The following is a 13,328-nucleotide window of genomic DNA, read 5'->3' on the forward strand; positions in this document are numbered from 1 at the left end:
TTAAACCTAACTCACTCACTCACTACAGATTTACCAGGTCTGACATAGATTTTTTCTTCATTGTGCGTGTTCAACAAATAGGATATTCAGTGATGAAACTTGTGGTTTGAATTGGTTTTAATTTCTCAAATTCGTTACTAAAGACAATGATTGAGGCATTTTTTATCGTTAATGTATGGGTTGCAATATTTCTGTAAAATCAAGTCTTCAAGAAATTAAATTTTCCCTCACAAAATGGAATGATATTTATACCTGTCTCTAGGACCAATGGCTTATTTATATATTGTCGAGGCGAGACATCTTCACCAAACTCATCCTTTCAATTGAAAATGAGGCTCTACAACAACCCATGCTTGCCGTAAAAGGCGACTATGCTTGTCGCAAAAGGCAAGGGTGGCCCAGTCGTCTAAGGCGCCGCGATTCGCTGTGCAGAGTTGCGTCCCTTGGGCACACCAGAAACCTATGATAGTGGGTTCGAATCCCGGTTCTCCCCGATTATGTTTCTATGTTGTCAGCACCATATCCGTGCTCGTGGGTTTCACCGAAGTAGTAAACGTCTGAGACCTACATCGCTTCGGTCTTTCCCCCCACATTAAGCTGACACGCCGCGATATAACTAGAATACTGTTAAAAGCGGCGTTAAACCGAACTCACTCACTTTGTGGCTTTATTTAAACACTAAGGGAGGTCATTCTTTTTGGTGAGCTGTCTTGGGCGTGCCACTAAATAAAGTCCTTGTCACATTCTATGCGTGTTTCAATTGATGCAGTAGCAATTAATAGTTAAAAATAAATAGTTCTTAGTTTCTAGTTAAATGTAAATACATTCGAATTCCTCGAGAGAAGGAAAATGTGAAGTATCAGTCCTAAATTCAAATGTGATGTGTCTAAGACAAAAAGGGTTGTCAAGTCACTGGGTACATCTCGCCTAGATCACTTCAAACCTGGAGACCGCCTCCGTGGTGTAGTGGTAGAGCGTCCGCCTGGAGAGCGGAAGGTCCGGGGTTCGATGCCCGGCCGCGTCATACCAAAAGACGTTAAAAGATGGGACTTGTTGTTACCCTGTCTGGCGCTCGGCATTAAATGGCTAAAACAAGGACTGGTCGGCTCGGAGTCAGTATACTGTGTTTGAGTGAGGCATTCGTGTTAAACTGCGGCATGGTATCTCAGTGAGCTAGCACTAGAAATCGGCATCAGTCCGGACTAGTACAAGCAGCCACACAAACACACACACGTACATGCACGTCGCTATATAAGTGCAATAATATTGGACGCGACGTTAAACCCCATTTCACCTCAACTCACTATCTAACCTTGAAAGAAATCATTATGAAAATGATATTGTATATCATATTGAGGAGGGCATTCACGCATACATAAAAAACAAAACACGTCTATTGTGGCATATAACCGAAGACGCAACATTCTTGTGACTTTACTTTGAATACAATATATATATTCATCGATTCAATTTTTTAAAAAAAGTCCGATCACTTGAAGAACAAGTTTGCTTTGTGAATGATTATTCGGAGTATTACACAATGAACGTTCAGCCGCACCCTTCACCCGAAACATGCTTTCCTCGGGAATAGCAAAGTAAACAGAAAGAAGAAATCAATCAGGACAACACGCCTTTCGTGTTTCGACTGTGGTTTGGCTATTTATTTGAGTCAGTCAACCTCGTCAAGCAGTTGCGGGCTGTTCACTGCAGAACAGGATTGAAGTCAGTTGACATTTGTGCTGATATCATGAAAACAAGACGTTATTGGAGTGAATAGGATAATGCACAAACACCCCTCTTATCACGCAAGTATATTTCTCCTCTTCGTAAAAAACGATGTGCGTTGAATGCTCAGAAGACTTCAATCTACATTTTCACATTCTAATCGTGCATTCTGATACTTATATAATTGTGTTTGATGTCGTTTAACAGAAATATCATTATTTCTTACCAGACAACAAGGACAAAATAAACATAAATTCTTTATTAGGGTGTATCAATTCATAGAGTAACAAATCAGATTCCTATTCGGGCCGTCAAATCGTATTACCATGAACATCACCATGATAATTATACATATATTACTCATATTGAGTCGTGCACAAAACTGACCAACTCTAAAATGGCATGATCAATGCATGACACAATGAAAGGTCTAACAAATTCTTTCCCGAAACCTTAATAGATTGCCACCGAAAGCTGCCATTTGCATTTTACCTGTATAATCGATCCTTCACGAGAAAGGTAGCTGGAATATTGCCGTGGTCGGATTGTATTCGGGGAATTATCAATTATATGAAAACGGGTGAATATTGTTAACGCTTTTTCCCCTTTTATGAACATCCAATAAAATACTACAGGAAGAGTATACCCATTGGGGGTGCGCACATCACGGTTTATTCTCTCTTCGGCGTTTTATGGTACGACAAACAATTCCCACTCGTCGTTTGTTGCTAAATCAAAACATGCTTCACGTGTCCAGACTTGCCACGAATGTTATTTGCTTTGACAACTGGAAGAATATGATCACTTGTTGAAATGCGGGGCAATTAAAGTCTCGTCAGCAATTCCAATGAATAGACCCAGTAGATATGTTATATCATACCTTAACAATACACAATCTTTAGCATTCGATTTGACTCATTGTTTATTTAAGTTGCTATGGTGACACTGTTCCTTTCAATGAATTTATTTCGGTAAGCATGTCAAATTAGTTACAGGCGAGAACGGAGATTGACAGATTGATATATTTTGCTAAGTTAGTAAACAATCAACAAATGTATTACAAAAATTAACTAGGTTTACATATCAATACAAATTACTGCACAGTAATTACAATGGCGGTACACTCTAGAGTGGTAGTACAATATTCAATGGCAATGAATAATATGATCGCAGTGGTACCAAGTACTAAACTACAGTGGTGATAGCAAAGGTCCGTGATAATAATATATATTCATCTAGCGGCGATAGTGGTCAAGCTCCCGAGATGGGCGAGGCAGGGAAACAGGGACGATGATCGATCCTCACATGAAAACTGGTATACCGAACCGGAAGTCTACGAACCACACTAACATCTAAAAATCGTAACTTCCTGACGACTGATCACTGTCCAAACACAATGCAATGAGTATCTTCCGAATCCCAACAAAAACAATGTGACAGATGTTACTATCATTGTTCAACAATATTCCAGCTATATGACAGCTGTCTGACCACCCGATCCCGTTAGTGGCCTCTTACGACAAGCATAGTCGCCTTTTACGACAAGCATGGTTTGCTGAAGATCTATTCTACACCGGATCGTCACGGGTCTAACATCAGTGTAATGTCTGTTTGTTTGTTGTTTAACGCCGCACTCAGCAATATTCCAGCTATATAACGGCGGTCTGTAAATGATCGAGTCTGGACAAGACAATCCAGTGATTGACATCATGAACATCGATCCACACAATTGGGATAGGATGACATGCATCAACCACGTCAGCGAGCCTGACCACCCGATAGTGGCATCTTACGACAAGCATAGTCGCTTTTTACAAGCATGGGTTACTGAAGACCTATTCTACCCCGGATCTTCAGGGGTCAGTGTAATGATAAAGGAATTTAAAATGATATATGATAGAATATATCAACTTGAGGTGTGGTGTAAGATGGAATATCGTGCTGTCAACTTTATTTACTTCTACAAGTATATAAAAGGTAATTAATCTCTAGAATGTAAACAATCACCTTTCCGGTGGGCAATAGGGGAAGAACATTGATACCCACTACCAAGTCATAACTTGTTCGTGAATTCATATATTACTGATTATTGATTGATTTACTATTGTTATCATGTCTCACGTGTCATATCGTGAACACTTCTCTATGCTTATTACCTGAACACTTCACGTGTCATCAACAGAAGAGGGGGCATGGGTGGCCCAGTCGTCTAAGGTTCCGCGATTCGCTGTGCAGAGTTGCGTCCCTTGGGCCCACCAGAAACCTATGATAGTGGGTTCGAATCCCGGTTCGCCCCGATTATGTTTCTAGGTTTGTCAGCACCATACCCGTGCTCGTGGGTGGTAAACGTCTGAGACCTGCATCACTTCGGGCTTTCCTCCCACATTAAGCTGACACGCCGCGATATAACTAGAATACTGTTAAAACCGATGTTAAACCCAACTTACTCACTCACTCACTCAACGGAAGACTTCTCGTGCTGTGCACCCCCTGTTCTTGTCAGCCCGGTGAGACGCTTCCGATTTTCTGGTTGCTCGCATTGTTCAGGTATTGCGTGCTGTACATTTAGCTGTATTGATATCGGACGAACCAGTTGTGTAACCAGTGTAATTGAGAATACATAACTGCCAGTAATAAGTCGTAAAAAAAGCTTCCTATTGAAACACAGCAGGTATTCCGGGCTGATTTGGCTTTCAGCCAAGACGCGTCTCATTCCCGTCCATGACAACAACATTGTTTGTGTTGACAAAGGAGAACATTTTTTTAATTGTCTCCCTTTGAAATGTTGCCTGTGCACAACCTTACACATGCTAATACTTTGGCGGATATTATGTGAGATCGACATGTTTATTTCCTCTGGGGTTATAGATGAATGTAACGAATACTGGCTGTCCAAACACAATGCAAACACACTCCGAATCCCAACAAAAACAGTGAGTGAGTGAATATGGTTTTACGCCGCTTTTAGCAATATTCCAGCAATATCACGGCGGGGGACACCAGAAATGGGCTTCACACATTGTACCCATGTCGGGAATCGAGCCCGGGTCTTCGGCGTGACGAGCTAACGCTTTAACCACTAGCCTACACGACCGCCCCTCCAACAAGAACAATGTAACAGATGTTACTGTCATTGTTCAACAATAAATACACTGCCATAAAGGGTGGTCACATAGTCTGCATGCGCTCTGAGCTCGTCTGGCATCGTGTTCAGAACTGCTACCCTCTGATCCACAACCTGGAATGTAACATCAGTGTGTTTGTTTGTTTGATTGTTGTTTAACGCTGCATTCAGCAATATACCAGCTATATGAAGCTGTCTGTAAATAATCGAGTCTGGACCAGACAATCCAATGACCGACATCATGAGCATCGATCCTCGCAATTGAGATACAACGTCATGCATCGACCAAGTCAGCGAGTCTGACCACCCGATCCCGTTAGTCGCCCCTAACGACAAGCACGTTATTAGCTCAAAGGCGATGCGCTTCGCGCGACGACCGGAAGGTCTCTCCGAACTCGCCCGGCCTTAGCGAATTGCACGAGCTGGTGTTGTTGCCGAGAAGAACAACACGCCGAGACAAACAGACAGGGCGCACCTAAATGGTATATCAATGGGTGTTGTATCGCATGGCATGTGAATGTGTATTATGGTTTCAGTGCCCCATTACCACTCAGTAAAACATATAACGCCTCTATGCTGGGTGGGTGGGTGGGTAGGTAAGTAGGTAGGTGGAGTTACAATTCAGTCTACTTATCACGCCGTTAAATGTGTCCACACGATCGATGGTACGTATGCCTTTAGCTTGCCTGCGAGTACACTGTTCACAAAAACAAAACACAGGTTGATTTTAAGTAAATTTATTGTACCTAATAAAGTCGATATATTTAATTAAATATCACAGATACATATATGAAATTTGGTGCGCAATAGTTTTCGTTGTACAAGGGCATTGACATCTGTTCATTGCCATGTCACATAAGGCCACAAGGTTGCGCTGAACCCAGTATCTCGTGTGACCGCCCCAGGCAGGAATCACGGCTCTACATCTCCTTGGCACTGACTGGATAAGTGTACGAATTCCTGCCGAATTCTGTGCCATTCTGCTTGTAACGCATTGGCCAGTTGTGGAAGTGTCTGTGGCGTGTTCTGACGTTGACGTACACGTTGATCGAGTTCATCCCAGAGGTGTTCGATTGGGTTGAGATCTGGAGATCTCGACGGCCAGGACAAGCCGTTCATGTTGGCATTATGAAGGTAGTCTACCGTGACACAAGCTGTGTGCGGTGGAGCGTTGTTCTGTTGAAACAGCTCCCTCTTGTGCGGTCAATGGTTGGAAGAAGGTGAGGTTGAAGAATTTGATTCATGTAGCGATTTGTTGTCAAATTTCCCTGAACCACAACCAAGTCAGATCTCGTGGTGTAGGATATGGCCCCCTACACCATGACACTACCATCACCGACATTGTCGAATTCACATACACAATGTTGGGCAAAACGCTTCGACGACGATAAACACGTTGTCTTCCATCTCGCCGGTGAAGAAGAAATTCTCCTGTTTCTCAAATTCAAAGGCTGTAAGGTATGGCACCAAAGCAAGTGTCGATGTCGATAGATCTGTTGCAAAACAGGGACGATAACAGGTCTTCTGGGTCGGATTCCAGCCTCGCAAAGATGGTTCCTGACAGTCTGGTCCGATATCCTTCTCAAACCAGGGATGCGTCCTGCAGTCTCCTTAGCTGTGGCATTGCGATGACGTAGGTGGAACAGTCGAATGTAGCGATCCTGTGCAAGGGTGGTAACTCTTGGTCGGCCGGTTGCCGGACGGTCTGCAGTGGAATAGAACTGTGTGTATCGGTCCCAAAGGCGGCAAATGGTGCTGTGGTGGACGTTGAAGTGGCGTGCAACAGAAGACTGCGATTCCCCTTTGAATACGTCCTATGGCGATGTTCCGATCGACAGCGCTGAGTCTCGACTTGAAAAATGTTGACAATTGAATGACAAATTATTGGCTTATGCTTGCCTTTTTATAACCACTACCACGCGTTGCGAATGCCATAACTTGCACGTGCATTTTGCTTTACTGTTTTCCTCCATGACATTTTTGAACAAGTGTGAAATCAATGCTGTTTAAGACATTGCAAATCGACAATGGCTGCGTTTTGACGCACCGTTTGCCGAATATCAGGCCACCAACATTTTCCAATAACAATTTATATACCGGATTTCTTGTGTAGTCAGTCTGTGCGTTTCTTTTTTTTGAAGAGTGTATGTTTGTCTTTCCATATTTCTTCATATCATATTACTGTCCGTCTACATGCTCATATTTGCTGACATGACTTTTGTGTGTAAGGTATACTTGTGAGAATTTTCTACATGTGTATATATCGCAAATCTCCGTTCACATGCACCAGTATACATTTCTACATTTGCATATCTGTTTAAATATACATACCTGAGTATACTTATGATGCGAACCCGTTTACTCATGGATGTATATTTACACCTGGAGCAAATTTGCACCTTGTCTCCAGAAGGCGCAACTGTAACTTTACACGAGTGCAGATTCCACCTCTCATATCACTTGCAATAGCCTAAAACAAGATGGCGTCGCCCATTCAAGACGATCTGATCGATAATCAGTATCTATATTGTAATAAAACGGGTCTTACTTCGCGAAGTGCATGAAATCACGTGAGCACCTGGATTAAAAACATGAAAAGATTGGAACAATGTCTGTTGACGCCGAGTTGGCTTTCCAAAATGTGCAATCGACCGAAATCTACACGGCAGTTTACGAACCGGATGTCGATTTCGTAACGCGATTTTTTATTGGACTACGCATAGACTCGTTAGTCCAGCCAAAATATAACTCCATAATTGCAGCCTAGTTCGGCAAGGGTGGAAACTGGACTTTATAATCACTTAACTCCCTTGTCTTGGGAAGATGGGAGTAACCATGTTAAACTGCTTCCTGGTATCGCACGCGCACACACACGCACGCACGTACGCACGCACACACGCACGCACGCGCGCACGCGCACGCGTGCATTCAATCGCTTTATAAATGAAATAATCGGGAACGCGAAGTTGAACCCCAATTCACCTCACCTCACATTTGTTCAACATATTGGTTCATTTCTTTAAGTTCTAATAGACAGTCCCAATAACAGTGTGCAATTATGCTTTCTCGTGATTTGTCATGAAAAGTGAACGGCTGATTTTGGTTAACTGTGAATTTTGATACACACGATGTTTTGTTTGTAATTTGGAAAATTCGTATTCCTTGCCTGTAGTTGTCACTTTTCCTAATCTCGGAATGCGGAGTACCTAGCTTTGCAAAGTTTTGTATATCAACTATGATGTACCAAGGTATCGAGCCCTGCGAAGACCCGGGGTAGAATAGGTCTTCAGCAATCATGTTGGCCGTAAAGGGCGACTGCGCCTGTCGTAAGAGGCGACTAACGGGGTCGGGTGGTCAGACTCGCTGACTTGGTTGATGCATGTCATTGTATCTCAATTGCGTTGATCGATGCCCGTGACATCTATCCCTGGATTGTCTGGTCCAGACTCGATTATTTACAGACGAACGTCATTTTGCGGGAATATTGCTGAGTGCGGCGTTAAACAACAAACAAACAAACAAAACGTAAAGGGAGACTGCGCTTGTCGTAAGAGGCGACTAACGGGATCGGGTGGTCAGGCTTGCTGACTTGGTTGATGCATGTCATTGTATCTCAATTGTGTGGATCGATGCTCATGACATCCATCACTGGATTGTCTGGTCCAGACTCGATTATTTACAGACAAACGTCAGTTTGCTGGAATATTGCTGAGTGCGGAGTTAATCAACAAACAAACAAACAATACACCAAGGCATCGAGAATCGTTTCTGCAGTGCTATAAATATCTCCATCTTGAACATGTCAGTTGCTGTGCTACAAACGTTAATGAACGTATTTATTGTTTAATGTATTTATTTTTTAATGTATTTATTGTTTAATGTATTTATTGTTTAAAGTATTTATTGTTTTGCAGTTTCTATTAAGTGAAACCAAGGTACGGCACATCCTATCATTCCTGTCTCTACTTGCAAGCATTGTCTGGTTCTTAAGTGGTAGGTGTAAATGCTGTTGTTTACGCACACCATGTATCAGTCAGCATCAAGTACAATTTCCTTTGCTCCAAATTGCAATATGCCAACCTAATTGTTTTCTTGTTTAGCATTGTCTTTCAGTATGATATCAGACCGGAAGATCCGGGTTAGTATAGGTCTTCCTTGTTTTGTCAATGTGAACTTTAAAGCCAGAACATCTGTCACAGAAACTGAGGACCGGTAGTACATTATAGAGGCATTGTTCTGAAGGGTTTAGAGAACAACTTGAGTCGTCTCCAAATTGTGAGAGTAAATATTCAATATTACCTATCTTAATATATTTTATCTAAGTGTTGTTTATTATCATTATTGATATTATTTCAGCACTTAGTATAAAGATGGAGGGAGACAAAGGATCACCTTGTCTGCAACCTCTAGATGTTTTCTTTTTGTTTGTTTTTAAATTGGGATCCAAAGCCACCAACTAGTACACATGACTGAATTTCGTTATAAAAGGTTTTTATTTATCTTCTTATTGAAATTCCGAAACCAAACAAGTTTAGTGTTTTGTCAATAAATTCCAAATCATCTGTATCAAAGCTCTTCTCAAAATGTACCTGGTATCTGATAGGTATTAGCGTAGTCCAGTAGATCATAGATTTGTCTTGTTATTTCACCAATGTATCTTCCAGCCATAAATATTTTTTATCTTCGCTAATCAGGAGGTTTAAGATTCAAAATAAGCGCCAGTAACGACAGAAAAGTGATTTAACAATTTTTCTTATTTATCTCTCCTGAACATGATTTGATAGAAAAGGACGGCGAAGGTGCCTTTGCCAGCGGAACCGATTCAGACATATATGGGTTATAAAAACGCATCGATGCTTTAAAATGGTTTTTTTAATGATAATTGGCATGTGTTAATTTGGATAAGACCAAGGTCATTGTTATCATGAATGGAGGAATTTTATCTAAGCATCAGAAATGGAAGTATGATGGACAACCGCCTGCTTGTGTACCTTCATAAAAAATACTTAGGATTAACGTTTAATAAATCTTTATCATGGTCCAGACATTCTTTTTAAATGTGGTGTTTTTAAATGTGGTCAATACTTAAACCAGTACCATTGTATTTATTTTTCAAAATATTTGGCACATACATAAGTCCAATTTTACTTTATTGGGCAGAAATATGGTTTGCAAATCGTGAATTATGTGAAGAAGTTAAAACTGTACATTTGGTGGCCTTTTAGCGCTTCCTGAATCTAAAAAATCTATAACTGTACATCATGTTGTTAGAGGTGAATGTGGAAGATACACATTTTGTATTTACGCGTTGTCATATATTGGTGAAAACCTTTTTATATGCCTGACTCAAGGTTTGTTATATTTGTTCCTAAATGTAAAAAGAAACTCGACCTCCACAGTTAAGACACTATTGGTATGTTCAGGTTTTGGCTGTCTATGGGAACAACAGTCAGTTCCAAACGTATCAACATTTTAGTCAGAATTCTTTCAAAGAAACTATCATACAATCAGTATTGTCATGGGACGTTAACTGATGGCTAAAAATGATATGATTAGTCGTTGTATAAATTTAACTTCAATACCGAATACTATATCTCAGCTCTAACATTTTATAAATTAGGAAACGCAATGGCACAGTTTAAATGCAGTTCCCATCGCCTAAGAATTCGAATCAGGAAGGTTCACTGAAGAAGAGAGTGACGATAGAATATGTGTTAATTGAAAAGAGAACTGTATAGAATACGAACATCATTTTATTTTGATGTGTAAAACACATCATGATCTTAAAGCCCAGTTGATAGCACCAACAAATTATACCTATGCTACTAGACATGAGTTTAATGTATTAATGTCGTGCACTAACCTATCGCTGCACATATATAAAGCAAGGTCTATAAGAAACAAACTGTCACTCTGAGTCTCCAACTCCCTGTATTACCACTGTGTCAGGGGCCTACAATACTGAATGAATAAAGTTGATCGAATAATCGGGAGGTTAAACACAGATTTTACCCTTTTTGATGTGGTTTTATAGAATACTGATAGTAAGATTATTGGCGCCAGTTTTACAAATATTGTTTTAGTTGATTTCCCCTTGGGAAACAGGTTATTAATTCGTGGCTTTGTGATATTGATAATAGTCCATTATTGTAAGCTTCATTTAAAGATTTCATTAGATATTTCTCAAGGTCATTCGGGGGGAAAATCTATCAGGTTCAGGACTCTGGTTTGTTTTTTGCGTCAACAGACATCCTGATATTTACTCTGTTGTGTTACTGTCCTTTGTTTACAGATAATTATTAATGATTAACTTGTTCTCATCGCTGTATTGCTTAATTGTTGCCGATGCGCTATAAAAGTTTAACTCACTAACTCACTAGCCTAGCCTAGCCAGTTATAAGGAGCATATGTATATTTTCTGTCAAATACAATGATCATTGTGATTCATAACTCACTCCTTTTTGTGTGTTAGAAAGAGCAAAAGAGATTTTTCACAACCCATGTTTTTCAGGACAGCATGTCCAACGAACAATGCTATGATTTTATAAAAAGCCTGGGCAATGTTTTTTCCCCGTGAGAGTCTCTAGATCTTAGAATTGAATCCTACAAGGGATGTTTTCGAAAATTTCAAATGATGGGTTTAATGTAATATGTATGAAGATCATTTATTGAAAGTTTGGAAGCATTTCAGCCTACAGTTTCACGGAAGTTTTTTGGAAGGACGCCAAGCGACGCGACTTTTCATCTGGAATGGAAAACAAAAAAATGTTTATCATATCAGCTTTCATAAGGTTGTCATATTGTAATATATAAATTTATAACAGGACATGGTACTTGATTATCCATTTACTTCATTTACAATATGAAAGAAAGATACACACACAAGACTTGCTCTGCAAAAGCAAAAAATCTTATCTGTTCCTCTCAAAATCTATGATATGTACGAGTATTGCTAAGTAAACAATATCAGCTACACATAATTGATTTGAAATGGTTTAATGTCTTTGTCTTTTGCAGGTGCCAGTGCGCAGGGTTTAGAGCGTAAGTTCGTTTTGATCAATCCTTTTCTTTCAACTTTTAATTTAATTTCAAAATGTCTGTACGCTCTAGAAATGTCAAACCTTGATTTACTTTTTTTCTGGTTTGCCTTCATTTCAATGTTACAGGATTTTCCCATGTCTTCACATTCCACTATATTTGAAGGGTGAGAAGAAGTCAGTAATACAATCATTTGTCTTCTTTGCCACTGTATTAAATATTCATGATCGCATACAATGAGAGAGTGAGTGAGTGAGTTGGGTTTAACGCCGCTTTTAACAGTATTCCAGTTATATCACGGTGTGTCAGCTTAATGTGGGAGGAAAGACCGAAGTGATGCAGGTATCAGACCTTTACCACTTTGGTGAAACCCACGAGCACGAGTAAGGTGCTGACAAACCTAGAAACATAATCGGGGCGAACCGGGATTCGAACCCATGATCATAGGTTTCTGGCGTGTCCAAGGGACGCAACTATTCACAGAGAATCGAGGCGCTTTAGACGACTGGGCCACCCGTGCCCCCTGATCGCATACAAAATTAAAGGAGTGCTAGGCTCTGGCGTCTACCCAGCTATCTGACACTGATCATTGAGGCTTATTACTTCCATTGAATCTCTTTCCTAGCTTATGCACCTGTGTGTGACGAAAGGCTTGGCTACTGCCTGAAGGACAGAAGAAAATGACTTTGATTTTTAGCACTGATTGTTTAGCGCAGATTCTATTAACATTTCCATGTTAAAAAAGGGCGCACAATGATTTCTTCAACATAAACGATCAGACAAAACCAACACTCTTCAGTTGTCCTTTGTTGAAAAAGGGATCAGCTTTCTCTTTGAGTGGATGGCATTTGACTGCAATTAATATCGATTCTATTTCTATTTTTCATTGCTTTATACTTACATCTGTCTATAGACCAATACTATTAGAAATGAACATGCATCTGTCTATAGACCTATAATATTAGAAATGAACATGTGGTAAAACAGTTTCGAGTCCCTAACTTGAGCCCATTTTCCTATCTGTTATTTCTTTTGAAATATGTTATGTTCATCTTGTTCGAATCGGTTGTGTAGGCTTGTGAACAGACTTCAGAAATGTCAAGCATTTGGAAAGGGTGGCTGTTCAGTGTCACAATATCAGGTTGGATATGAGCCTCAGATACTCAACTGTGACACCAATATTTTAGTGTATTTTTCAAACAAGTAAAGTTCGGTTTTCAATTTTGTAGTACATGTATGGAATCAAGTCACAAAAACGCAACTGCTACAGAAAAGCAGGCATTCCATGCAAAAGTTGACTTTTATGAAAGCCCCATGCATTTCACTACCCTAGAATCGGTATAAAAACATGTGCGTTAACGGGATTCCATATGCGTTGTTTAGAATCGTGCTGACAACAATCACTCAGAAAAACAACAAAATCACGCAATTATTCAACGAA

At 40.3% G+C, this 13,328-nt stretch overlaps 1 protein-coding gene across 1 annotated transcript in view; it reads left to right on the top strand.

The window, feature by feature from the left end:
• The first annotated feature begins 1,675 nt into the window (after positions 1-1,675).
• Positions 1,676-13,328, top strand: part of LOC139441917 (hemicentin-1-like) — a 45,389-nt gene continuing 33,736 nt past the window's right edge. The window contains exons 1-3 of the mRNA XM_071222664.1: positions 1,676-1,805; positions 8,764-8,842; positions 11,867-11,890. Of these exons, the coding sequence (XP_071078765.1) occupies positions 1,782-1,805; positions 8,764-8,842; positions 11,867-11,890 (127 nt within the window). The 5' untranslated portion in view covers positions 1,676-1,781. The remainder of the gene's footprint in view (positions 1,806-8,763; positions 8,843-11,866; positions 11,891-13,328) is intronic.

This window comes from Haliotis cracherodii, unplaced genomic scaffold, assembly GCF_022045235.1.
Source record: "Haliotis cracherodii isolate W230 unplaced genomic scaffold, xgHalCrac1.p SCAF_49, whole genome shotgun sequence".
Classification (NCBI taxonomy): Eukaryota; Metazoa; Mollusca; class Gastropoda; order Lepetellida; family Haliotidae; genus Haliotis; species Haliotis cracherodii.